The sequence below is a fragment of the Orcinus orca genome, chromosome 13 (genome assembly GCF_937001465.1).
Source record: "Orcinus orca chromosome 13, mOrcOrc1.1, whole genome shotgun sequence".
Taxonomy (NCBI): domain Eukaryota; kingdom Metazoa; phylum Chordata; class Mammalia; order Artiodactyla; family Delphinidae; genus Orcinus; species Orcinus orca.
Window position 1 is genome coordinate 30,542,499 of NC_064571.1, and position 24,599 is coordinate 30,567,097.

At 43.5% G+C, this 24,599-nt stretch overlaps 1 protein-coding gene across 10 annotated transcripts in view; it reads left to right on the forward strand.

Annotated features, from left to right (window-relative positions):
• The window catches only part of EXOC6B (exocyst complex component 6B), a 721,405-nt gene extending 701,479 nt beyond the window's left edge, over positions 1 to 19,926 (forward strand). For 7 of the 10 annotated variants that reach the window (XM_033400476.2, XM_049696141.1, XM_033400475.2 and 4 more), the window contains 2 exons: positions 12,065 to 12,177; positions 16,320 to 19,926. In XM_033400476.2, coding sequence (XP_033256367.1) covers positions 12,065 to 12,177; positions 16,320 to 16,446 — 240 coding nt within the window. In that variant the 3' untranslated portion in view covers positions 16,447 to 19,926. Of the gene's footprint in view, positions 1 to 12,064; positions 12,178 to 16,319 lie in introns of those variants that run through there. The other 3 variants (XR_007470913.1, XR_007470912.1, XM_033400480.2) reach the window with 3 other exon arrangements.
• Positions 19,927 to 24,599: the final 4,673 nt, after the last annotated feature.

Here is a 24,599-nt window from a genome sequence, read left to right on the forward strand (position 1 = left end):
CAAGCCTCTTAGATAGCCTCATCCACCAGAGGGCAGACAGCAGAAGCAAGAAGAACTACAATCCTGCAGCCTGTGGAACAAAAACCACATTCACAGAAAGATAGACAAGATGAAAAGGCAGAGGGCTATGTACCAGATGAAGGAACAAGATAAGACCCCAGAAAAACAACTAAATGAAGTGGAGATAGGCAACCTTCCAGAAAAAGAATTCAGAATAATGATAGTGAAGATGATCCAGGACCTCGGAAAAAGAATGGAGGCAAAGATCGAGAAGATGCAAGAAATCTTTAACAAAGACCTAGAACAATTAAAGAACAAACACCTAGAAGAATTAAAGAACAAACAAACTGAGATGAACAATACAATAACTGAAATGAAAAATACACTAGAAGGAATCAATAGCAGAATAACTGAGGTAGAAGAATGGATAAGTGACCTGGAAGACAGAATGGTGGAATTCACTGCCACGGAACAGAGTAAAGAAAAAAGAATGAAAAGAAATGAACACAGCCTAAGAGACCTCTGGGACAACATTAAACACAACAACATTCGCATTATAGGGATCCCAGAAGGAGAAGAGAGAGAGAAAAGACCCGAGAAATTATTTGAAGAGATTATAGTCGACAATTTCCCTAACATAGGAAGGGAAATAGCCACCCAAGTCTAGGAAGTGCAGAGAGTCCCAGGCAGGATAAACCCAAGGAGAAACACACTGAGACAAGTAATCAAACTGACAAAAATTAAAGGCAAAGAAAAATTATTGAAAGCAACAAGGGAAGAATGACAAATAACATACAAGGGAACTCCTATAAGGTTAACAGCTGATTTCTCAGCAGAAACACTACAAGTCAGAAGGGAGTGGCATGATATATTTAAAACGATGAAAGGGAAGAACCTACAACTAAGATTACTCTCCCCGGCAAGGATCTCATTCAGATTCGATGGAGAAATCAAAAGCTTTACAGACAATCAAAAGCTAAGAGAATTCAGCACCACCAAACCAGCTCTACAACAAATGCTAAAAGAAGTACTCTAAGTGGGAAACACAAGAGGAGAAAAGGACCTACAAAAACAAACTCATAACAATTAAGAAAATAGTAATAGGAACATACATATGGATAATTACCTTAAACGTGAATGGATTAAATACTCCAACCAAAAGACACAGGCTCCCTGAATGGATACAAAAACAAGACCCATATATATGCTGTCTACAAGAGACCCACTTCAGACCTAGGGACACATACAGACTGAAAGTGAGGGGATAGAAAAAGATATTCGATGCAAATGGAAATCAAAAGAAAGCTGGAGTAGCAATACTCATATCAGAAAAAATAGACTTTAAAATAAGAATGTTACAAGAGGCAAGTAAGGACACTACAAAATGATCAAGGGATCAATCCAAGAAGAAGATATAACAATTATAAATATATATGCACCCAACGTAGGAGCACCTCAATACATAAGGCAACTGCTAACAGCTATAAAAAAGGAAATTGACAGTAACACAGTAATAGTGGGGGACTTTAACACCTCACTTACACCAATGGGCAGATCATCCAAAATGAAAATAAGGAAACACAAGCTTTAAATGACACGTTAAACAAGATGGACTTAATTGCTATTTATAGGACATTCCATCCCAAACCAGCAGATTACACTTTCTTCTCAAGTGCACACAGAACATTCTCCAAGATAGATCACATCTTGTGTCACCAATCAATCATCATTAAATTTAAGAAAATTGAAATCATATCATGCATCTTTTCTGACCACAACGCTATGAGATTAGAAATCAATTACAGGGGAAAAAAACGTAAAAAACACAAACACATGGAGGCTAAACAATATGGTACTGAATAACCAAGAGATCACTGAAGAAATCAAAGAGGAAATCAAGAAATACCTAGAGACAAATTACAACAAAAACACAATGATCCAAAACCTATGGGATGCAGCAAAAGCAGTTCTAAGAGGGAAGTTTATAGCAACACAAGCCTACTTGAAGAAACAAGAAAAATCTCAAATAAACAATCTAAACTTACACCTAAAAGAACTAGAGAAAGAAGAACAAACAAAACCCAAAGTTAGTAGAAGAAAAGAAGTCATAAAGATCAGAGCGGAAATAAATGAAATAGAAACAAAGAAAACAATGGCAAAGATCAGTAAAACTAAAAGCTGGTTCTTTGAGAAGATAAACAAAATTGATAAACCATTAGCCAGACTCATCATGAAAAAGAGGGAGAGGACTCAAATCAATAAAATTAGAAATGAAAAAGGAGAAGTTACAACAGACACCCCAGAAATACAGAGCATCCTAAGAGACTACTACAAGCAACTCTATGCCAATAAAATGGACAACCTGGAAGAAATGGACAAATTCTTAGAAAGGTATAACCTTCCATGACTGGACCAGGAAGAAATAGAAAATATGAACAAACCAATCACAAGTAATGAAATTGAAACTGTGATTAAAAATCTTCCAACAAAAAAAAGTCCAGGACCAGATGGCTTCACAGCTGAATTCTATCAAACGTTTAGAGAAGAGCTAACACCCATCCTTCTCAAACTCTTCCAAAAAATTGCAGAGGAAGGGACACTCCCAAACTCATTCTATGAGGCTACCATCACCCTGATACCAAAACCAGACAAAGATACTACAAAAAAAGAAAATTACGGACCAATATCACTGATGAGTATAGATGGAAAAATCCTCAACATAATACTAGAAAACAGAATCCAACAACACATTAAAAGGATCATACACCATGATCAAGTGGGATTTATCCCAGGTATGCAAGGATTCTTCAATATACACAAATCAATCAATGTGATACACCATATTAACAAACTGAAGAATAAAAACCATATGATCTTCTCAATAGAGGAAGAAAAAGCTTTTGACAAAATTCAACACCAATTTATGAAAACACTCTCCAGAGAGTGGGCATAGAGTGAACCTACCTCAACATAATAGAGGCCATATATGACAAACCCACAGCCAACATCATTCTCAATGGTGAAAAACTGAAAGCATTTCCTCTAAGATCAGGAACAAGACAAGGATGTCCACTCTCACCACTATTATTCAACATAGATTTGGAAGTCCTAGCCACAGCATTCAGAGAAGAAAAAGAAATAAAGGAATACAAATTGGAAAAGAAGAAGTAAAACTGTCACTATTTGCAGATAACATCTCTATACTCTACATAGAGAATCCTAAAGATGCCTCCAGAAAACTACTAGAGCTAATCAATGAATTTGGTAAAGAAGCAGTATACAAAATTAATGCACAGAAATCTCTTGCATTCCTATACACTAATGATGAAACACCTGAAAGAGAAATTAAGGAAACACTGCCATTTACCACTGCAACAGAAAGAATAAAATACCTAGGAATAAACCTACCTAAGGAGACAAAAGACCTGTATGCAGAAAACTATAAGATGCTGATGAAAGAAATTAAAGATGATACCAAGAGATGGAGAGATATACCATGTTCTTGGATTGGAAGAATCAATACTGTGAAAATGACTATACAACCCAAAGCAATCTACAGATTCAATGCAATCCCTATCAAATGACCAATGGCATTTTTTACAGAACTACAACAAAAAATCTTAAAATTTGTATGGGGACCCTAAAGACCCCGAATAGCCAAAGCAGTCTTGTCAGAGAAAAACGGAGCTGGAGGAATCAGACTCCCTGACTTCAGACTATACTACAAAGCTACAGTAATCAAGACAGTATGGTACTGGCCCCAAAACAGAAATATAGATCAATGAAACAGGATAGAAAGCCCAGAGATAAACCCATGCACCTGTGGTCAACTCATACATGACAAAGTAGGCAAGGGTATACAATGGAGAAAAGACAGTCTCTTCAATATCTGGTGATGAGAAAACTGGACAGCTACATGTAAAAGAATGAAACTAGAACCCTCCCTAACACCGTACACAAAAATAAACTCAAAATGGATTAGACACCTAAATGGAAGACCGGGCACTGTAATACTCTTAGAGGAAAACATAGGAAGAACTCTCTTTGACATAAATCACAGCAGGATCCTTTTTGACACCTCCTAGAGTAATGGAAATAAAAACAAAAATAAACAAATGGGACCTAATGAAACTTAAAAGCTTTTGCAAAGCAAAGGAAACCACAAACAAGATGAAAAGACAAACCTTAGAATGGGAGAAAATATTTGCGAATGAATCAGTGGGCAAAGGATTAATCTCCAAAATATATAAACAGGTCATGCAGCTCAATATCAAAAAAACAAACAACCCAATCCAAAAATGGGCAGAAGACCTAAATAGACATTTCTCCAAAGAAGATATACATATTCCCAACAAACACATGAAAGAATGCTCAACACCATTAATCATAAGAGAAATGCAAATCAAAACTACAATGAGGTATCACCTCACACCGGTCAGAATGGGCATAATCAGAAAATCTACAAACAACTAATGCTGGAGAGGGTGTGGAGAAAAGGGAACCCTCTTGCACTGTTGGTGGTGGGAATGTAAATTGATACAGCCACTATGGAGAACAGTATGGAGGTTCCTCAAAAAACTAACAATAGAACTGCCATATGACCCAGCAATCCCACTACTGGGCATATACCCTGAGAAAACCATAATTCAAAAACAGTCATGTACCACAATGCAGCTCTATTTCCAATAGCCAGGACATGGAAGCAACCTAAGTGTCCATCGACAGATGAATGGATAAAGAAGATGTGACACATATATACAATGGAATATTACTCAGCCATAAAAAGAAACAAAATTGAATTATTTGTCATGAGGTGGATGGACCTAGAGACTGGCATACAGAGTGAAGTAAGTCAGAAAGAGAAGAATAAATACTGTATGCTAACGCATATATATGGAATCTTAAAGAAAAAAATTGTTCTGAAGTTCCTGGGGGCAGGACAGGAATATAGACCCAGACATAGAGAATGGACTTGAGGACACGGAGAGGGGGAAGGGTAAGCTGGGATGAAGTGAGAGAGTGGCATGGACATATATACACTACCAAATGTAAAATAGATAGCTAGTGGGAAGCAGCCGCATAGCACAGGGAGATCAGCTCAGTGCTTTGTGTCCACCTGGAGGGGTGGGATAGGGAGGGTGGGAGGGAGACGCCAGAGGGAGGAGATATGGGGATATATGTATATGTATAGCTGATTCACTTTGTTATGCAGCAGAAACTAACACACCATTGTAAAGCAAGTATACTCCAATAAAGATATTAATTAATTAATTAATTTTAAAAATTAAAAAAATTAAAACCAGTATTCTGACTGGCAATTGTAAGGCTAAAGACAAAAAACAACTGTATGAAAATACTATACTCTAGTTAGTAAACTTGTTTTTCTCACATGGGTGTGGATTAGCAATTCTGAAACTACTTTATACTGCACTAGGACTGAACCAATAAGTAAAATATAATGAGAGCCAGGTTTCTCATTGTCAGAGAAAGAAGTGATAAATAAGGAAAGAGGGAAGGAGAGAATGAATCCTCTGGTGTTTGACTGGAATCATAGACATCAAATATGAACTCATGACTTTAAAATATATTCACAAAAGATATAGATGTGTTAATAAACATACATATATTTCTTAGCTCTGTCCACTGAGAGGGCCTAGAGGCAATAACACCTCAATAGAACTGAGCATGCTAAGTGCTCAGATCTTGGTTTCTAAAAACCATTCCCCAAAACAAGGAACTAGATAGAGCTCCTTGGAGAAGTACCTGGTTCCAAAGCAAGGGCAGGGAAAGTGCAAGATGAGCTTGGAACATTTTATAGTGCCAGCAAGTAAGGAATTGTTCAAGAAAGGATAGGGACAGGTGGAAAATACACAGGAAAGCCAGTCTGAAGGCGTCCCTAATGGCCAAAGCCAGAATAAGTTGAACAATAACATGAATAATGATTGTATTAGATTATAACCCACGAAATAAAATAAATATCTGTGAGGTCATGCTGATATAAATAATTGGACAAATAAATAAATGGAGGAAAAGGGACAGCACTTTTCCTCACAGGAGAATTCCATTTAATAACTACATATATTAAAATTATTAATATTATCAATATTAATAATAAATATTGTTGTAGGCAGGATCCACCAATGGATGTTAAAGTTAGTGGACAAAAGTTTGAGGAGAAACAGGATATTTGCGTAGTATTAAAGTATATCTCCCATAAGAAATGTATTAATTATTTACAAAGGTAAAAGTAATAACTTTGCAGTAGAGAAACTCACCACCTTAACCAAATGATCAATAATGAGATATGTAGGTGGGCATCATATATACCTGATATGATGCACTGAGAAGGGGGCAGTATCACTCCTTTTCTACAGTATTTTTGCAAAAAAAAAAAATGCATAACCTCAATCCAGAGTTTCTTAACCTCAACACTATTGACATTTGGGGCTGGTAATTCTTTGTTGTGGGGCTGTCTCGAGCACTGTAGGATGTTTAGCAGCATTCCTGGCTTCTACTGACTCGATGCCATCACCACCACTACCATCACCCAGCCTTGTTACAACCCAAAATGTCTCAGACATTGTCAGATGTCCCATGGGAGGCAAGATCTCCCCTAGTTGAGAACTACTGCCTCAATCTAACCATAAACAAATATTGGGCAGACCCAAATTAAGGGACATTCTGCAAAATAAATGACTGGGGACTTCTGCAGCGGTCCAGTGGTTAAGACTCCGCACTTCCACTGCAGGGAACACAGGTTTGTTCCCTGGTCGGAGAACTAAGATCCTGCATGCTGTGTGGCACAGCCAAAAAAAAAAAAAAAAAAAAATTAAATGACTGAAAGTAAAGTGTAAGTATCAAGGTCTTGAAAAATAAGAATGAGGAACTATAACACATTGGAAGAGCCTCAGGAGGCATGATGATTAAATGAAATGTGGGATACTGGATTGGATCAGAAAAAGGACATTAGTAGAAAATCTGGTGAAAATGGAATGAAATCATAGTTTAGTTAATAGTATTGCACCAATGTTGATTTCTTGGTTCTGATCATTGTAATATAATATGTGAACATTAGAGAAACTGGGTGAAGGGTATAGAGGAACTGTCTAAACTATTTTTGCAACCTGTATGTAAGTCTAAAATTATTTCAAAATAATAACCATTAAACACTAAATCATGTTATAGTCTTTGTGATGCCAAAGGGAACGTCTCATTGTGGTGCTAGTATTTGAGTTATCTTCTATTTCTGACAAGTATGAATGGTTTCCCATTTGTGAAAATGATGTAAAGTATTGTTTACAAAATTTTTATGACCAAAATATGAATCAATACAAACAAAAATGTTAAGTTAATAATAACACATGTGGCATGAGGATGTGGTAAAAACTGCAAAAGTGATACTCAATAAAGTTTGAGGAATAGTGATCTTAAGTTCAGTCTCCCACCTTTGATGCTCCTCTTTTTTCTTCTTCTCCCTCCACCACCTACTTACAAACATCAAGAAGTAAGATGCCTTAAAATGCATATATAGTATGCTACTTTCTGTGAAAGAAAGAGGAGGGAATAAGAAAGCATACGTGTATCTGCATATCTTTACAAATAGAAACATAGGAAGGACAAATCCAAAAACAATGGAGTTGGGTACCTATAAGGCATGGTAGGAATTGGGGTGAAAGGGATACAACAAAGGAAAGAGTGACACTTTTCTGAGTTAACGTTTTTGTATTGTTTTGACTTTTGGAAGCATGTTAATGTCCTATATATGTAAAAAATTAAGAAGGATGGGAGGGAGGAGCCTAAAACTAAAAGCAAATGGAAACAAATGAACCCAGTTGTATTTAGATGAATACCATAACCAAACTGAAGGGAAAATTTAAAAAGGACTAATCCAAGTGGCTTACGAGCACAGGCTTTGATTATACACACTCAAGTTGGGAGAGGAAATTGCAAACAAATCTCAAACTCTTTTTAGCAGGCTTTTTTGTTTTTGTAGTGGTATATACAAACAATTCTGAACTGATTTTAGATATATTATAGGATTAAGCAAATTAGTGAATGAGATGATGTCGTTGAGAGCCAGGATTCTCAGTGTGGAAGAAAGCATATGTGGGATAGAGGAAGGCAAAAAAGAACTCCGTGAGAATGATTAGAATTGGAGGTATTGGTGTAAACTCATGATCTCTAAAATGTGTGTGCATATGTGCTTATATAAGTACACATGGATGTACGTATGTATATGTATGCGTGTCTATATGTGGATTATATGCATATATTTCCTAGCTCTGTCCGCTGAGAGGGCTTAACTCCCCATAGATTGTCCCCAAGTAGCAATGAGCACACCTAGCACCCAAATCTTGATCTCTAATAACCTTCCCACTAAAAGAAACCAGGGCTGTTCAGAGAAATGGCTGATTTCAGAGCTGGGCATGGTAGATACAAGATGAACTTGCAACACCTTATTATGCCAGAAAGTAAGGAAGTCCTGAAAAAAAAAAATCATGGGGGCATGTCACAAGGACGCAGGCTGTAGCTTGACAGATCTCCCACTTGCCAAACCTGGGACAATTGGAGCATCAAAGTAATTAGGTATAGTAATGAATATAAACCATTGAAAAAATGGAAACCTATGAATCCATACCAATAATAAAATAGATAAATTAATGGGGGAGAAGGAGAGAGCACTTGTTTATGGTAGAATGCTGAGTGACAACTGATAAACGTGGAGGGAAGGATAGAATTGGAATGTCATCAGTGTGAGACCATCATAGTAAAGACCAAAGCGAAGAAGAATCCTCAATAGATGCTAAATCTAAGGGGAAATTTTAACCAGGAGCAGTATATTCACATGGTCTTAAATTGTCTCCTCAATTGCTTCCTAGTTGCAAAAGAAAATATAATACCTAGACGGTAGAGAAATCAGACAACGTCTTGACTGGGTGATCCAAATTAATATCACCAATGAGAGACAAATGAACATTGTATACCTCCAGATGTGATGCCCTGAGGAGGACATAACATCACATGTGATATTCCGGCCCGAAATGCATGTCTTATATCTTATTATAAGCATTAGAAAAACCAAAACTAAGGGGGGAAAAAGGAGACAGGGAACTTTTGAAGAGTTGACATCCTTCAAAAATGTCAATATCGTATAAGAAAGAGACAGACTGTGGAAATAGTCCAGATTAAAGTAGGCTCAGTAGATAACTAAATGTAATACCTAATCCTAAATAAACAAAAAGGCTATGCAGGATTTTATTGGGTCAACTTATAAAATTAGGGTATGGACAGTATCAATATTAAATGTATTAAAGTTAAAAACCATACTGTGATTATGTATGAGAATAGCCCTAATTCTTAGGAACACTGAAATATTTGGGGATAAAGGGTCATGATGTATGTAATTTACTCTCAAGAGACTCCAAAAAGAGATACTGTGTGTGCAAAGAAAGAAAGAGAGAGAGAACACAAATGATGGAGCGTATGGGGTAAAATGTTGACAATGGATGGATCTGGGAGGAGGGTATATGGTGCTCCTTATACTACATCTATTCTTAGAACTTTCTGATAAATTGAAAATTATTTCCAAATGAAAAATTTTAAAAATAAAAAAGAATGTGATCGTTAGTGATGACTGAATGTTCTGCATCCTTGAGAGAGACTTTACTGAGATTTAACAAGGCCATTGCATGCAGAGAACTAGGCTGAGAGGGCCTGGTTCACCTTTGAAAGTCATAGTCTGGAGACCAAAGTGCTGTATTGATAAACAGGCCTGCCAGTTTTCTTGTTCTCTTATTCTAACACTGTTTCTAAGCAATCCAGTAGAACTGCACCCCAAGGCAGTTAACTTAGTTAAGTCCCACCCAGACTCTAGTATGTGTCCATCTGTCTCAGAGGAGGCCATCAGACCTAGGTACAGGCCACTGAAAAGGACTGTAGAAAGCAGCACAGACGCGGAGTGTGAGCTACAGGCTCATACTGGTTGAGCTTAATAGAGTTTGTGTAGCTTCCATGCCTGGAGTGGGATAAATTAGGTAGCTTGTCATCCCAGAGCTCTTAGTCTCAGTACTGGCATTGAGAGACTTTAGCAAGAATTTAAAAATAGAAAACTTAGAGCTGAGTAATGAACTGCCCTCCACACCCCACTGGTGATTTACCCAGGCTTCATCAGCCCCAAAAGAAATGGTGTTCTTTTCAGTAAATCAGAAAATACTGATACCATTAATTCCATCACTGAAATTAGGAATTCGATAGTAGAGAAGGTAGTTTTATTAAATGCATATATATGTCCACATCTGAAAAGTAATACCTGAAATAGCTTTAAGAAATCATGTTTTCATGTTTTTCCAATTAAACTTATTTTTCTTTCACCTTTCTTTTGTTAGCTCCCTAGCATGCAAACAGTAAAAGGTTTTTTAAATTTTCTGAGAAAAAAATTTAATTAAGAAAATGCTATCTTTTTCATAGTTTTTTCCTTGGGATTTGGAGGAAAAGCGTAATCATATTTGTAGACGACCTTTAGAACAAGGGACACTCCAAGTGTCTGTCATGCTCCCTAGGAGAAACTGTCTTGACGGGTCTTTGGACACTATAGGATAGAAATACTAAGATTAGAATAGGAAGTCAAGGAAATATTTCTTCTAAAGGAGAGCTCTGCAAGGCCTGGGGACAGCAAAAGGAAGTGGTAGAAGCCCTTTTACTTGCCAACTAACATAGGCGTGACCTAAAAGAGACCTGAGAGGGCCTTTTGGGGCCGTGCTGACCCAGGCCAACCAACGTGTCTGTCTCTCTCCCCCTCTCCTCTCATCTTTAGCATCCCTTTCCTGGCTGAGGGTGTAGGGGCTTTTCTCTGTTTTAGCAAAATTTTGGGGACTTCAGCCAATTCCCATCCTGTCTGAGGAAGTTCATAACAGCCATTCTAAGAGAGTGGATAGAAGAGGAAGCTTGGCCAAGTAGGGCAAGGCCCACACTGCCCATTTGCCCAGCTGGGCAGTGAAGACAGACAAGGGAAGAAGATGTGCCTAAGAGCCCAGGCTCTGGCATTGGATTGACTCTAGGCCTCTCTTTGTTCTGCACAGAGTGATAGCCATCTACAATCTTCATCAACTGTTATCTCTTGGAAAGGGAGAAGTAAAGAAATGTCTTGATCCAAAAGCACTTATATGTATCTCATTGCTAGAAAGCCAGCTTGAAGGCCCTTCTTCTATGTAGTGATGTGAGTCTGGGATGGTGACCCCTCTAGAAGTTTATAGAGGGGAGCTAGCACCTTCCCTTTCATCACCCTTACCTTTGAAAGGCACTGATTTCATTTTTCTTTTTTAGCTTTATTCAGTTACAATTTAAAAATATTTATTAGAGTGATACCTGAGGCTAAAGCTGGCTGGGAAAGAAAGCCTTTGACAAAATGTATTTAGTTAACAGGTTTCCATCTGTTCAGCCAGTGTCCACGTAGGTGTAATATATTGCCTCATGTAAATATTGCATGGCCCATTTATGCCTTGGTTCAGTGTTTCTGTGTTGTCTGTGTGTCTGGTTTGTTTCTGGCATGTGCATGTGTCTATATCAACGGAGTAATTTGGGCAAAGTCAACACAGCAAGTCATGAAACTCGTACTTGAACCCAGACCTTCCAACCTGAAAGCTCATATAGTTGCATATGTGGCACTGGACACATCCACCTTTATTTGTTCATTGTTGAATTCTGAGCTCCTAGAATGGTGCTTGGCACATGGAAGGCATTTCACAAGTATTTATTAAGCAAATGAGTGATTATTATGGTAGTCTTGTGTTTTGATTCAGTCCAGTGTTCGTTTCATTACAGGCCTGCCTCTGAGAGCTGTCTGCTAGCAGCGTGTACTCTTAGCAACAATACAGTGCTTATGGAAGAGATGACTCTGCCTATAGTGATTACTCATTTATTTTCTTAATTGCAATACAGTCTGTAGCCATTCTTTCTCTTACTATGTTTTAAATTTTATTCTTCAACTCTACTGTAGATGGTAGTGAAGGATGCGAGGGGCTTCTGAGATCCTGATTTGTCTTATCTGTCTGATGATATTTTACAGCTTTTAGATCTCTTCCTCCAGTGGGATTGGTCAACCTACCTTGCTGACTATGGTCAGCCTACCTGCAAGTACCTCCGGGTAAACCCTGTGACAGCTCTGACCCTGCTTGAGAAGTGAGTACCCATCCAGTGGTCTGTGTTGGGGGGTGGGGAAATGGGGATGGCGGGTTGGTATAGAGGATAATTTTCTCTTTGCCAGTACCTTGAAAAGACAGCAAAGAGGCCCCATTCTTAAAGTCTCCATAGGTGCTCTCGGCAGTCTCCATCATTAGATTTGGCAGGCCAGTCTTCCTCTTGTGGCCTCTTAATTCCTGAGCCTTGACAAGCTAGGGCAAGTATGGGTCAATGGGGCTCTGACATTACCTCAGAGCTTACCTAGAGATGACAAGAGGAGAAAGGAAGATGCCTTAGTTTGGGGCTCAGTTCAGCCTGGTGGACAGAGTGAGCCTGGCCGCAGCCATCTGGAGTATGATGATGGATGGAGGACAGCCCCACAGAACAGATGGCTTCTGGTTCCTAGCAGAGAAGCTCCTGAAACTACTGAAACCTTCACCTGCCCCTCCAAGCCCCGCCCCTGCCAGACTGAGCTCTACTGTGCTGACTGTCCCAAGAAAGCTGTGTTGGAGGTGCCTCATTCTTGCCTTAGGCCGTCACTGGCCCGCAGAAGTCCTGCTACAGGGCTGTAGCATCTCTGACGGAGAGATGCTTCCACTGAGATTGAGTTAGCCAGGTCCGGAGCATCTCACTAACCAATAAGTCACCCAGATGCTGGAATCTGCTATTCATTGTAGCCTGGCTCTGGCTTTAGCTTACCTGGTTGAGAGCTGGCAGACCAGAGACTAAGACCCACGTAAAAGGGAAGCTTTTTCTTGTCATCAAACTAGATAACCGCTGGCTTCTTAGCAGCTTCCTAGGAGAGTGCCTTGCATCTCGACAGTGTAGCAAGTCTACGGATATAGCCAGGCAAGCAGGTCTCAAATCCTAGCAAGGCAAGGATCAGAGTCCAGGAGGCCAGAGTGGAGCCTTAGACAGAAGCAGAGGCTGAGGTGTACCTTCCTACTGTGCAATATGACAGGGGAGAGAAGGGGAGGGGCAGAGGTGTGTGTTTGGAGCCAAGAAACTAAGAGCCCAGAGTTGACTTTCTTCAGATCAAGACAGAGACTGATGTTTCCATTTTGACTTTGTTTCCCATGGTTCTCTCTCCCAATGACCTTCTTCCCTAGGATATCTAGAGAGTAAGTATATTATTCACTTGGGCCTTTTCCATCGCTTTGAGGCAAGTCCTTCCGGTCTCCTCGTTGACACTAATGACTACACTAATATCCCTACCCTGTGAGTTGTCCCCACCCTGACATACTAATCTACTAAACCAGTCTGGTGCCAACTGGCTGGCCGCCTCCTCTCTCCTTGGTCCTTAGAGTGACCCTTGGCTTCCAGTTCCTTTGGGGCTGGGAGTGGTAACAGGGATTTTCCCCCATCGGTGCCAGGTGAAGGGTTGTTCCCAGCCAGCTTCCTGGCACACGCAATACCCTTGCTAGCCCTGGCAATTCAGCCCTGACACACGGGAGCTCCTCAGCAGTCTCCCCTCCCTCCCAGTGGTGAGGCCCATGGCTTTAAGATCTCCCGTCGAAGACCCTTTATTAGAGGCAAGGCCTCATCCCAGAGTTCTCAGTACCCAGATGAAATGGCTTTTGAGTTGGTGCTTAGATGTCATATTCATTATGTGTCTAAACGGGCTCTAGGATTCCCTGTGGCCCGTTGCCTCTCCACCGTTCTTTACTCCTCTGTTCCTGAGAATCTCTAGATCCAAGAAGTACTGGCTCATCTACTTCCTATGCATCAACAATAGGCTAAAATAATCAGCCTCTCGGGAGCATTCTGGAGGCCTAGCCAGTAATAGAGCCACGTGCTTAGCCTGAGCGATCAGCAGGGTTTAAAACCTCCCTTCCAAACACAACAGGGCCAAAGGCCACCCAGGTCACTAAAATCTGTATTTCCCAGCCTCATAGGAATCAGTCCCTTTACGTGACCCATTCCTGCTTTCCCCTTGACACTCTCTCCTTTTCAACCTGACACTTCTTAGCAGGGTGAGACATGGAAAGACCCAAAGACCTGACGAGGACATTTCAGGAAAGAGAAGAGGCCCCTGTTCACTGAGAGGTGGCCGTAGCCAAAGTAGATCCAGATCCTAGGCTTACAGAATGCAGTGGGGCGTGGGGAGGGCTCTCCTTTGGTTTCAGAGCGTTCCAGGGTACAAACCAGCAGGCCACCATCAGCCCTCAGGGCACCTGAGTTTCTCTTTCAAGTAATCCCAACTCCAGGTCTTCATGGCTAAAACATCCTGGCCTCTGGGGCCTGGAGACCACCCTCTTTTTCCCTTTCTCCTCCCTTACTTCTGGAACTTCCCTATGGGAGCTGAAAGCCAGCTCTGGCTGCCTATCTCTGGGCTGCTTTGAGGAGTCATGAAACTAATGATCACATAGGATGTTAAATGAAATGTCTTATAAAGGTAGGAAGTGTTTTTATTCCCTTATTGTTTCTTTCTGTTTTGCTTTGTGTTTGTTGTGTTTGTAGTATATCCAGAAAAGGTAAAGGAGGTGTTCTCTGGGATAAATAATACTAAATCAAGCCAGTTCCACAAACATAATTGTGCAGTTAATGTTTAAGGGACCAAATACAATAATCATCATAGCCTTGGGGACCTTTGTGCTTTCTTTACAACCTAAACCTCTAAACCTCTGTCATCTCTCCTTCTTCCTCCCGTCCAAGCACAGGCCTCCACGTGTGGGTGGTTGTACCTTATTCGCAGTGTCTAAGCATGCTTGATGAGTAATTCCAGGCTGACGGCCCTAAAGCTTAGGTCAGAGAGAGAAGTCTCAATTCGTTTGTGGCTGTCACTGTCAGCCAGAGCCATAAAGCAATGGTGCTCATTAGAACCTCCCTACCATATGGATATAAATGTCCTTATGGGCTCTCTGGCCTTTTGACTCGCCTCTAGTCTGTCCCTCTGCACATGGCCACCCCACAGAAAAAAAAAACATGGGCCAGGATTGGCCAAAAGCCGTGGGAAGTCTGCCTGAGAGCAGTTTACTCCCCAGTGCCAGGTTCCTTCCATCCCCTCTCCTAGCCTATCTCCGTGCAGGCCAGGGGACTGTGAAGTCAGAGCTGGCCAAGTTCCTGGGGGACGGTGGTGAGGAACCGCCTAGCCTGACCCCAAGGAGAAATGAGTCTGGGCAGTGTCCTTAATTCTCTACCACTAGAACTAGCCGTGGGCTGGAGGTCCAGTGTGCAGAGGCTGGGGCCAGAGTTAACAATCACCAACAGATGTCAGGGGCTGTGGGCCCTTTTGGGGGAATAACAGATTCCTGGGATCTGTCACAATGGCTTAGTCGGGCTTGGGGGCTGCTCCGGCGACCTCAGCCTGGCCTTGACTTTCTCCATCCATGCTTCCCAGTTAGGTCTCTCCATCTGGTGGAACTGGTGGCCAGAACTGCCCATGGTTTGTGCTCTAGGAATATTCCGTCCCTGGAGTTTTAGCATGAGCCAGTTAGAAAGTTTTCCAAAGGTCAAGATCTGAAGACATAGCAGCCGTTGAGAACTTAGGGGCTTGTCTTGCCTAAAGCCCCGGTTGGCTCAGTCTTCTGGCGCCTGCTCTCCTCAGCACCATGCCCTCTGACCACCTCACTGCCCCTGGGCCCCTGCCCCGAGGCAAAGGAAAAGAGATCAGTCAAGCCCTTGGTTTTGTTAGCGGTAGGATAGACTAACCAGGTAGAGTAGGGTTTGGAAATGCACAGTGGCTTTCAGTTACTCATGTTCTTTTGGAATTGCTCATTAAGAGCAGCGTTCTGCTTTACCTTTCAAATACCAGCTGTAAGGTCCCAGCAGGATTTAGTAGGCTTATGAGGTGATGAGAAGACCTTAGACATTCTCTAAGGTCCTGTTGACCGTCAGGGCTGCAGCAGGTGCCAGATACCTACAACAGAGGCATACCTGGGCATAGAAGGGAAGGAAGTAGGTAGGGTGGGTATGGATGAGGAGGCGAATGGCCATGGCCGGCTCTTGACTGTTCTCCAAAGGTGACTGAAGTGGGGAGGCCTCTGGGTGCCAGGAGGGCAGCGTCGTGAGTAGTAGTAGGTGAGCATACGCCTGACAGTGGAAGTGTTCTGGACTCTCTCAACTCCGGGTGGTGGTTAAGACACACTAGCTGCCATTGCCGCCTCAAACACTTTGCTCTCTTTCTTCGCTTCTCTGTTTAGGATGAAGGACACTAGCCGCAAGAACAACATGTTTGCACAATTTCGGAAAAATGAGCGAGACAAGCAGAAATTGATTGACACTGTGGCCAAGCAACTCCGGGGACTCATCAGCAGCCACCACTCATGAAGGCGGGCCTCAGGCCCACAGAGGCTGCTGGCTGCAGCCCCAGGGTCCGGACCCCAGCACTGGCTGGCCCTGCATTTGTGCATTCTTCTTCAAAGAGAGCAAATGTATTTTTTTAATAACCTATGTACAGTATTCGCATAACCTTTCCCTATAGTGAAAGAGGCACGAGGGTAAGCAAGTCCACGAGCTGTTGCTGGGCTTCAGGGGAAGTCACACTACACTGTCTGTATTTTCCTAGGGATGGCGGTGTCATCAGTCCAGTATGATAAGCCACCTTTCATCTGTGGCTCTAGAGCTTAGATCTGGGGCTCAGAAACCACACAAACAAAATGGGTACTTGGCGCTGGGAGGTAAGGTGAGTAGGCAGAAGGATAATAAAGTACATCCTGTTCACTCCTTGGTGCCCCATTCACCGTGTAGGTGAGGCCGATTCTTCTTGATGCAAGGAAAGGGCCTGGAAAACATTACTACTTAGTCTATCAAAGACCAGCACACAGTTCTGGAGGTTCACCTCTTCAGTCCACTGACTTTCACTGACCAGTGAACAAGCGTGCTGTGTGGCAAGATGACGGCTTCGCTCCAGTCCCCGCAAGGATGGCATTTTTTAGCCTAGATCTGACCCAATGCTTTTACTTCTAAGTTTTCTGGGGCTCAGTAGAGCTGAGTATGCAGCGGGAAGAATTGGACCTCATGACTAACTATAGGCTGCCCCACACCAGGAGGAGATCTTGAAAGCCAGTGCAGATGGAATCAGAGCCCCAGCCCTTCCCCATTCCTCTCATTGCCTTCTTCCAGGGTCAGGGTACTTGGCTCAGGGCATAGGTCAACAGTTATTCCATAGACAGAGAGTCTCAGACTTGGCCTCTTCCAGCAGTGTCATTGGGATAGTCAGATTCCAGAAGCCTGAAAATGGCCCTTACTTTACCCTTAGGTAAAACCTTGGAATCATTCCTTTGTGTTTTAAAGCCAACTTTCTGGCCACCATCTTTAAAGGAAATGTCATCAACTCTGAACTGTGGGGACAGCTATAGCTGGACTGGATGCCTTTAGGGATGGAACCACTGTCACCGTGAAGTAGAGCGGGTCAGCCATGGCTAGTGGTTTGTTACCCATGGCACAGCTGTCCCTCACTAAGTCATATCCTGGATAAGCTCTTCTTGCTCTAGCCCAAAGCTTCCATCCCCTTTTGAGATCCCCATAGCTATCTTTTGGCTTCATCTGAGAAGGATTGCCTGTAATCCCATCCCTCAGGCTCTGGAGTTTGCAAAGGAACCTGGACCAGCTAGCTTGGAGGCTGTGTCCTCTGTCCCAGATGGACTCCCGAGACTTAATGCAAGGGCTTCACTATGAGGTCAGGCAGAGGAATCTGCCCTTTAAGACACTTCAGGAAGATGCTACTAAGGCTACTGGCAAGAGTATAATTGTGCATCACCAAACAATGACAAATAAGCCACACAGTCATTTCCAGCTTGGGTTAGTGGAAGGAAAGACTCATCAGACAGAATTCTTCACTCCCTTTGTCAGCTGCTGAGTTGCTTCTAGGGAAGGCAGTGCTTCCTTTTTCACACACCCCCACCAAATATTGTATCACGACTTAAAAACCATGAGGAAGAAAATATGCACACCGACAGGCAGGCTTCCTCAAAGCTGGAGACCAGGCTGCGTGTGGGCTCTGCAGAAGCCTGAGGCTCATCCTAGGGGCTAGGCAGTTTGCCCAGGTCTCAGAACGAGGCTCAGAGATGAGTGCTGCTACCCAGAACTTCCATAGCCAAGGAAACACAGGGGTCCATGGGAATGAGACCCAAACTACCATCTCTCAGGCTCTGGACTTTATTAGAAAAGAACGAGAAACGACCACACTAATCCCATTGCTTCAGAAGGGCCCCCAGCACCCTCCTTCACTAGATGCCAGTTTACGGCGAGATCTCTTCCGCTTTGCGTGCTGAGACTTTGAAGTGGAATGGAGAGAACCTTAAGCATATCACAATATTTTTCAACTGTTATCATTGCTGGCCTGGTCTCCAACCTGTACCCTGGGGCTTCCCTGGTGGCACAGTGGTTGAGAGTCCGCCTGCCGATGCAGGGGACGCGGGTTCGTGCCCCGGTCTGGGAAGATCCCACATGCCGTGGAGCGGCTGGGCCTGTGAGCCATGGCTGCTGAGCCTGCGCGTCCAGAGCCTGTGCTCCGCAACGGGAGAGGCCACAGCAGTGAAAGGCCCGCGTACCGCAGAAAAAACAACAACAACAACAAAAAAAAACCTGTACCCTGGAGAAACAGTGCTATAGAAGAGAAAGTGAACAGGGTGGAGGAACGGGGGTTACTCTGCCCCTTGCACACAGAGGTCCCTCTACAGAGAAAGCTTATTCCAGCCCAAGACTCACAGGGTGGATCCTTTGCTAGATCCCTTCTTCCCTCTCGGTCTGCCTCAGCCTTCCCTAATGAAACCAACATGCAGCTACTGAGTTGTCTGTAGGGACGCACTCTTGGTGAGCAGAGAAAGGTAAAAAAACAGGGACCAGCAATGTCCAAGCTGTTTGAATTGGTGAAGTAGGAGTTTTCAGTTTTGTCTGTAGGCCTCTAGCTGCGCCAGCCCTTGCGAGGACTTGTACAAAGCATGGGTGTCCATGCCCTTCAGACTCCTGACATCTGGGCTCAAATGCCCAGAGGTGTAGAAGTGCCCTGGAGGCCTCAGTAAGAGGCGAGAACATGGGTGCCTGGAGGTCTTTCCGTCTTCTAGTTGGCCGAGTTCTTGGGAAAACCAGGTCCATATTCCTGAAGGGACAGTCAGGTTCGGGACCCTAGTGGGTTTCAGTAGTACTTTAGGCAGCTGGTACAGTTTTAACGTATCTCATAGCAAAATCCCTTTGAGTAGACTGTACATGAATCTCTTGGGGATGGGGAAGAACAGGACCTGGAAATTGGAAACAACAGAGAGTCCCCACTGGTAAAGGGAATATACAGGCCTACAGGGAGAAGTCCCCAGTATTTTCATTGTCTCCCAGGCCTCCAAGTCAGCCTGCACACCTGACAAGTGCTTGCTCAGCAAATCCCAGGCCCAGGGCCCTTTATCCCCAAGATTGGCATTGCCCATGACTCTCCCCATGAGGCCTCCGAGCACACTCCCTGGGGCCTGCTGCAGAAATCCCCCTCACCGTAGCTTCGCTTCTCCCAAGACTCCACCTGGCTGCTTCCACTGCCTCTTTTGTTTTTCTTTCTTTTGCCTGAGTTTGCAGTTACTTTTCACTAATGTGTTGGAAATGGCCTTTTTATTTTGCACATTTATGGGGGATATTTAGGAAAGTCCATTTTTAACTCTAAAGGGAACTTTTTTCTTTAAAACCAGTAAAGCTACTGATACAGATGGGCCTCAAGGTTAGTAGAAAACCTCTTACGTGGAAAGAGCATGTTTATTCCTCCTGTACGTTTTCCTCTTTTAACTGCTATTAAATAAGACAGCCTACGTACCTGTTCAAAAGCCACGGTGTCGTCTCACGGTGTTTTGTTCTCCCGCCCCTTTTGCACACTGCAGCCATGGTTGGCGATCGGGATGATGGCCATTGCGCCCCTTGAACCGGACTGAGGACTAGAGCAGGCAGAAGCCTGGTGGGGAGGAGAAAGCCTGCCTGCCAGACAAGGCAAGGAGTCGAATTGTGGCCTTGGAAACATTCCAAATCACTGGGCCAGGCTTTCCTGTCTCTACAGTTAACACTGGCATCATCATCAAGAGGAATAACCCTTGACATGCCTGGTTTGTGGGGAGCTGGGCTAGGCAACTGGGGGCTCAGTGTGTTTTGAACACCAGCCCTGCCGTGGAAAGGCTCCTGGGTAAGATGGAGCCAGGAGGGATTATCTAGAGGAAGGAGCGAAATGAGCCCGCCTTAGAGCTCGGTGGCGGAGAGGGACAGGCATCACGGTCTGGTGTAGGAACGGGTCTGGTCAGGGAAGACAGCACAGGGAAATCAGGATGTTCATCAGCTGGGCCTTGAAGGAATTAAATTCAATATGGTGCCGACCACATGAGAGTGAAAAGTTGGCACAAGTCTGGTGTACGCTGGGAAGAGAGTGGGGGACCTGGTAGGCCTACCTGAAACCATGGTGAGTAAGGCCCGAAATGTCTGTGTAACAACACCCAGCCTTCTTGGCCCCGAGGCTGGCATGGAAGCCATGGGAATAGGCTGGAGAGAGTTTCTTCAGTTATTAACAAGTCTGACTACTGCAACTGGGCTTTGGTGCCTCAGAGACCTGGGCTTCACTTCCTGCTGTGCCACTTACTAGCTGGATGACTTTGAACAATTAACTCCCTAAATCTCGTAATCCTCAGTGAAAGCAGAACCTAGTGCCTAATTGACAGGCGTGCTGTGAAGTGTAAATGACCTATGCATGGTCGATATGCCTAGCCAGTTCCTAGCCACAGCACACGAACTCTTTCAGGCCTTTCCCTCCCTCCCCTCAGATTCCACAACATGCTGTAGCTGAGCATTGGACAGAAGTGTCCACAGCTTCTCTGCCACCTGGCTTCCACTCCCCAAGCCCATCACAGGCTTAATGGTACTGAGGCCCCTCGAGCACCTGTGTAGACACAGAGGAACAAGCCCTTCACATCAGCCAGCCAGTTGCCTGGCTCAGAGTTGAGCCAGTCCTTCGGGTAGAATCTGCCCCTGAATTCCACCTGGGACCTTCTCTGCCACAATGTATTCCTCCTTTTAGAATTCAGGAGTTCTTGACCAGAGGTCCATGAACCCTTGGAGTGTGTGTGTGTGTGTGTGTGTGAATGCACGTACAGGCGCGCAGGCTTGCATCCACTCATTTTTCTGGCTAGAAGGTACATGGCTTTCATCAATGTCTAAGGAAGATTCAGGACTGAAATCCTGAATAATAACCAAATCCCTCTGGAAGTATAGATCTCCCCGTGAGGAAAAGCCAGACTCCGAGCAGTTACCTCCTCTCCCTGCCTCGTAGAGTTCTGGCAGGGAGATTTTTCAAGACCTGCAGCCCTGCCGCCCCCCTCTTCCAGGAACCCTCACACGATCCCCAGGTCACACCTAAAGGCCGGTACAACCACCGTTCCTAAGCTTGATCTCCCCAAACCAGTTCAAGGTACTGAGGGAGGCACGAGGACCCTGTACTTCTAAGAATACAGAGACTTCCACCTGGTTGAGGGGATCGCAAACCAGAGGGTCCAGTACAGAGGCGTGGGCTGTCAAAGCCAAACTGAACCCAACTCATCCCCCCCGCCGAATGTTTCCCACAGCTTCTGAGTCAGCACTGACGGGGACAATGTCTTGCCCAAGGCCTTATCCAGAGAGGGCTCTGCGGGGAACCAAACCAGGGACAGATGTGAAGCCGTCACCAGCTTGCCCCTTGTCTCATCTGATCACCAGGCAGATGAGGGTGGGGAATGGCTAGTGGGAGATAAGGGGAGGGAGGAGAAAAAGTGCCAGACCCTTTCCCCAGAGGCCTCAGCTTTGAATTTAATGGACAATATTTGCTGGGAATGAGAGAGACTCCAGGCCCAAGAGACCAGAAGACAAAGGCTCCTGAGGAAGTGCAGGGAGGAGGAGGGGTGCGGTGGGGGCCAGGCATTGTGCGGGGGGCACCACCCCTCTATCTGTTTCCATCACTGCTGGGGTTAGGGTTACCCTGCATTTGGGGCCCCAGCTGCTCTGCGGGGTCTGTGACATCAGCTGTTGTGATGTTAATGCAGGGGCCTCACACAGGGTTACCCCTTCGCGACGGCCAGCCCACATGGGCTCCTGGAGAGGATTCCAGCTCCTGTTCCCTCAGGGAGGGGGCAGTCTGTGGGCCCAGAACCGAGCCCAAGACAGCAGCCCCCCTCCCGGTCTGAGCCCACTGCTAAGTGTACCTTCCAAGCCCAAGCTGTGACCTTCCTCTCTCCAAAGCTCCAGAAAAGGAATGAAATCTGAACATTGAGACGCTTTTCTGGCCCTAAACAATCCTTCCATTCTCTAGGCTCAATGATGGGTCTATTTCCTCCTGTAAATGGGTCTCGTAATCTTCAACTTTTACCTTTGCTTCTAAGGGTAATTAATTGTATCTCCCTCTTGTTCTCCTCACACACTCCCCTCTCTGTTACAAGGCTCAGGTTAAGCTGGGTGGATGGCTTTTCTTTCTTTCTATTCCACGGAGTGCTTATTTTTAAAGCTGATGGAGTAACGCCCTGCCCTCTCCAGTGAACCTCTTTTCCAGAGAAGACTGCTGGGGAAACACCACTTCCATGGGCACAGGAAAGGGGCCTCAGACTGCCCAGCTATAGGTTTTTCAGATAGCCAGTTCTGAGCAACCATTTCACTTTTGTTCCCCCAGGTATGTTTCCAAGGTTTTAGGGAAGGCATTTTCACGTACCACTCAGGAGCAAAGAGGAGGGTTAAGTTGTGATCTGGACACTGGAGACAAAGGGAGGCAAAGATGGGCATGGGAGAAAGTAAGACCAAAGGGTCAGAGTCTCTTTTTTTCCCAGGATGAGGAAAAACGGTAAGGCTTCAAGTGCAGGGCAGCTTGAGGGCATCAAGTTAGGAAGGGTGAGGATAGGGCCCATCCAGGGCAGCTGGCAGAGAAGCTGCTTTGGGGAAGCGGGTCATACAGGCAGTAAATTGAACCACAGAGAGACTGATGGTTTCTAGTGTCTGAGTACCTGTCTGGTGCCCCTGCTCTTCAAAGGCAGGAAAGACATCACACGCCTGTCTGAAACTCTTGCAGCACCTTGCCCAGCCAATGGCACATGGGCACTCATGACCACATCAACCACACTTGGTAGTGATTTGCTACCAAGGGAGGGGACTGTGCAAGCAGCACTCCTTGCTAGGAGGAATATTTTGTCACTGACGTTCTTTAGAAAGCATATGGTGGTAATAAAAAGCAAACCAACGTTAAGCCAGTTTTATTATCGTGTAAAATTCTCTGCAAATATGTACCACTCCACTCTTGGTATGCCATGGAATAAGGAACAGGTTGAAAACAGATTGAGCAAGGTGAGAAATCAGAGTAGCAGTTTAATTCCTGATGGGCAGAATGTGGTCCTGGTGGTGGTGTTGAACGTGTGTGTACATGTATATGTACGTGTGTACACAGGTATCTGACAGAACTACTGGAGGATTTCCCCGCTGAGCCCTAATCCCATTTTCCACATATAATCACTGCTAACAGGATGGTGATGTTCTTTCAGATCACTTTACTACATATATACTGACTTTTTTCTTTAAAAGAATTATAATTATAGTGTATTAAATTACAGGGTTTTTTCTACACTTAATGTATCTTAAACATCTTTAGTAGCAACATATAGGACATCTTATCCTTTGTGAAGCCCATAAGTATTTCCATTGCATTGTATATACCTTGAGTTTATTTAATTGTGAATCGATGGGTATTTAGGATGTTTCCAGTATTTCACAATTACAAACAATATTTCAAGACATTTGTATACATCTTTGCCTTCTTGCTTAGGTATTTCTATAGCATAAAATTTCAGGAGTGGAATTGATTGGTTAAAGCCTATAAATATTATAAATATTAATAAAAATTGTCTTACTCTCTTGAAATCTATCCACAGGTGCACAAGGAGACATGTATAAGATTGTTCACTCTATCATTGTTTGTAATGACGAAAAGTTAGAAATAACCTAAATGTCCACCAAGGAGAGAATAGATAAATTGTGATATATTCATCTAATGGAATACTATACAGCAGTTAAAATGAACTATAGCTACATGTGTCAACATGAAAACATCTTTAAAAAGTTGTTGAGTAAGAAAGCAAGTTGAAGAATGATAGTGCAATACAATTTAAACTTTGAAAACATGCAGGAGAATGATAAACACCAAGTTCCCTCTGCAGAGGGAACAAAATAAGGTTCACTGGGGTACAGAGGGTTTTTTTTTTTTTTTTACTTTATAAAGTCTAATTTCTTTTTTAAAAATCTGAAATGAACACGGCAAAATGTTGAAATGTTTTTACAAATAGATTTGTAGTCTACATAATGGTCTCAACCTTTTTAGTGGCTGCATAGTATTCTGTGGTGGGACTACCCCTTAATTCAGCCATTTCCTTATTATTTATTTAACTTGCTTTCACTTACTAATTATAACCAAAACTGCTGAAGCAAGCACCTTTGATATCTTTTTGCATATGTAC